This window comes from Fukomys damarensis, unplaced genomic scaffold (assembly GCF_012274545.1).
Source record: "Fukomys damarensis isolate Sample0158 unplaced genomic scaffold, DMR_v1.0_HiC HiC_scaffold_30, whole genome shotgun sequence".
Classification (NCBI taxonomy): Eukaryota; Metazoa; Chordata; class Mammalia; order Rodentia; family Bathyergidae; genus Fukomys; species Fukomys damarensis.
The window spans coordinates 4,555,723-4,559,360 of NW_022900942.1; the positions used below are offsets into that span (position 1 = coordinate 4,555,723).

General features: G+C 53.4%; 1 protein-coding gene across 1 annotated transcript in view; it reads right to left on the reverse strand.

The window, feature by feature from the left end:
* Window positions 1-274: 274 nt before the first annotated feature.
* Mri1 (methylthioribose-1-phosphate isomerase 1) overlaps window positions 275-3,638 on the reverse strand; it is a 4,561-nt gene continuing 1,197 nt past the window's right edge. Inside the window, exons 3-7 of the mRNA XM_010613465.2 lie at window positions 3,597-3,633; window positions 2,656-2,831; window positions 1,503-1,679; window positions 1,200-1,424; window positions 275-835 (exon numbers count right to left, since the gene is read on the reverse strand). Coding sequence (XP_010611767.1) covers window positions 696-835; window positions 1,200-1,424; window positions 1,503-1,679; window positions 2,656-2,831; window positions 3,597-3,633 — 755 coding nt within the window. The 3' untranslated portion in view covers window positions 275-695. The remainder of the gene's footprint in view (window positions 836-1,199; window positions 1,425-1,502; window positions 1,680-2,655; window positions 2,832-3,596; window positions 3,634-3,638) is intronic.

Sequence of the window (3,638 nt, forward strand, 5' to 3'; positions counted from 1 at the left end):
TTTTTTTTTTTTTTTTTTTTTTTTTTTTTTTGGTACCAGGGATTGAACTCGGGACTTTGTGCTTGCAAAGCAGGTGGTGGAACCACTGAGATAAATCTCTGGCCCCTCTTGATTTTTAAATAGTAAAATAGGCATGGTGGTTCACTATTAAGCCTGGCAGTAGAGGATGACCTCTCAAAATAAACTGAAACACTATATTAAAATATTATCTTTATTTTTGAGACAGGGTCTCACTTTATAGTCCATGCTGGACTTGAAGCCATTATGTAGCCCAAGTTGGCTTTGAACTCACATTGATCCTCCTGCCTCAGCCTCCTGAGTGCTGGGATTACAAATGTGTGCTTCCACACTTGCCAAGGCACAGAGAGATGAAGTGACTTGCCTGAGATCATACAGGGAAGAAACAGGTAGAGCCGGGATCTGAACCTGGGTGGCTTTGGGGTGCGTGTGTTTTGAGACAGGGTCTCAAACTCACAGTGATCCTGTGCTTCAGCCTCCCGAGTGTTGGGATGACAGTTGTACACCACCATGCCTGGCCTGCTAGGCCCTTATGAGCCATGCAAGGCCCTGTCTACTTTTCCTGCTCAGGAAAAAATGTGGCTGGGGGAGGAAGATCAGCTTTTGGCCATGCCATTTAATAAGCTTATACTGAAACCCGAGAGATGCAGGTGGGTGGGGAGTGTGGCTTGTTCTAACTAGGTGCCTGCACCTGACAGGCTGGTGCTCAGGGCTGCTTGGAGCTCCCCGGGGGCAAAGACACCCAGCTCTGTGATGATGCCACCGGTGATGAGGTCATGGGGGGTGACATCGAAGGCAGGATTCCAAACCCCAATCCCTGCAGGGAAGAGAAGACACTGAGTCAGAGATTAGCTTTGTGAAAACCCTCAGCTGTTTTCACCTGTCTCTACCACAGGTTCTTGGGGTTGGGTAAGCCCTTGAGAATCTGGGGTTCCTTACTCTAACACTGGACAAAGACATGGACACTGATGCCAGCAACAAGGTTATGAGTTCGGATCTCCCTACTACTCCTGGACAGTCACTACCCACAAAGGCTTCAAAGTCTTTTTGAGACAGGGTCTCGCTATATAGTCCAGGTTGGCTTCGAACTTATAGCAACTCTCCTGCCTCAGCCTCCTGAGTGTTAGGATTATAGGCATGTGCCACTATGCCCCGCTTCCCTCTTCTGCCTGACAGCTCACCAGATGCCGCAATCCTGATCCCATTCACATCAGTGAGCTCATGGCCCGGCCGCTCCTCGATGACGATGTCCCGGCCAGTTTTCAGGCGGAGGTCACAGGAGGAGCTAGGGGCGGCCACATAGAAGGGGATGCCATGGTGCTTGGCGGCGATGGCCAGCTGGTAGGTGCCCACTTTGTTGGCGGTATCTCCATTGGCAACCACACGGTCGGCTCCCACGACGACAGCTGGGGGCCAGAAACTGAATGAGATGTCACAAGGCCAAGTCCTGGCCACTCAGGCCCCTACACACACCTACAACTGACCTGACACACCCCTGTGGGCCATGGCAGCAGCTGCCATGCTGTCGGCAATGAGGGTGGCGGAGATGCCTTCATACACCAGCTCGAAGGCTGTCAGCCGCGCGCCCTGGTTGTAGGGCCGGGTCTCTGTGCAGAAGGCGTGCTCTAGGCGGCCGAGCCGGTGCAGGGAGCGGATCACGCCTGTGGGCAGGAGGGCAGGGGCAGGTCAGCACTGCGGGTTTCACCCGGGGCTCTGCCGTAGCTCTTCCCTCTACTTGGCACACCATTCCCCAGACCCCTGCAGCATCTCCTCCACATCTGCCTGGATGACACCTCCACAAATCCTTCCCTGGTCCCTCAGCCATACAGTGGTTGGGCCCCTCAGTCTGTGCCAGCTCTGTCCTTAGTGTTTAGCATCTTCTCTTTTTGGTAGTACTGGGGTTTAAACCCAGGGTCTTCTCACTGAGCTATATCCACAGCCCCCCCATTTCCCAGCCCTTTTTTAAAATTTTGAAACAGTCTCATTATGTAGACCAGGTTGGTCTTGAACTCACTGTGTAGGTCAAACTGGCTTCAAATTTGCACTGATCCTCCTGACTCAGCCTCCCAAGTACTGGGATTACAGGTGTGTACCACCATGGTCAGCCTGAGCCAGATTCAGACCTGAGTTCTCAGGGATGAGGTGGAACCCCGGCAGGTAGGAAGATTTCCTAGGGATTATCTGCCACCATTAACTTCACCATTTAACTCTCTCCTGGTCAAGGCTCCTTCAGTCTTGCCTTGTGGAAGGTCACCCCCTTCGTGTCAGTCCTAAGGGGCCACATTCTAGTCATCTTGTAAGCCTACGGCTCAGGTAGCTCTGAGATGGTCAGGTGGCCCTGTCAGACCTCATGAGATACAAGAAAACTTGTCTGCTATGCTTTGAGCCCCTGGATCTAGCCACACCTGAAGCCAACCCCTTCAATGTTTCTAAACAAGAAATAATACAGTCAGGTGTTGTTTTGTGGGGTTTAGTTGTTTTGGCTTAGTTTTGTTTCTCGTGGTTGGGATTGATTCTCGGGCCTCATGCATGCTAAGCAAAATTTATACTTTTACCACTGAGCTACACCTGCAGCCTGGTTTCTTCCTCTTGTACTGCCAAATGGCCCTTTCCTGTCTGCCCAAGATGACTACTCACCCAAGGCTGTGCCGTAGCCAGCGGTGGCCAGTGCACCAGTGTTGCAGTGGGTCAGCACAGTCACCTTGCCACCCTTGGGGGCTGCTCGCTGCAGGAGGTGGTGGGCTCCCAGGTCCCCGATGCTGTGGTTGTCCCTGAGGTCCTTCTCCAGCATGTCCTCGGCATGGCGGATCACTCTGGGGCAGAGGACAAGGGGCTCTCAGCTCCCACTTAGGTAGGGCCTCAGGGGCCCAGCCCTTCCTGTCCACCTGGTGTTATTCTGTGGGGCCTTCCCGCTGGAAGCCACTGTTGCTGAGGCCTCCATACTTCTGCCACGAATCTGTCACTCTGTGTGCTCACGTGACATATTTTCCCAGCACTTCCTGTGTGCCTGGTACCAGGAGGGGCACAGCAATAAACAAGACAAAAATTTCCGTCCTGATGGCCAGGAAGGATGGTATACATCTGTAATCCCAGCTGCTCAGGAGGCTGATGCCTGAGGACATTAGAGCGAGGAAGGCAGGAGATGAGCTGATAATAAAGTGAAGGAAAAAAGCAGAATCAGACACACTGACACACAGCGGTATCATAGCTCTGGGGAAGACAAGCCAGAAAGCTAGCACAGGCTCCTGAAAAAGGCCCTGGGACTAGAGTGAGCCTGTAACCAGAGGGAACTGGGGCAGAGATGAAGAGGAGGAGGGGCAGGAAGGGGATCGGGATGGGAAGGGAAAATCCCTGAAAAGCAAAAACTAAGAGAACAAAGTAGCACGCGAAGGCCGGGGAGGCTTAGTTTGATATGGCACAGATGAGAGTATGAATGCCAGGGCTCCAGGGCCAACCTGCCCGGAGTAGCCTTCCAGCCCTCGAACCTGGGACAAGGGACTCAAGTACACCGTGCCTCAATTTCCCCACCCACAGGTGGCAGCTCCCGCTGGTGCGGTGCGCGGCTTGGGCTCCCGTACCTCTCCCGCACCGCCTCCTCCGTGGCACCGTCGCGAGCTGCC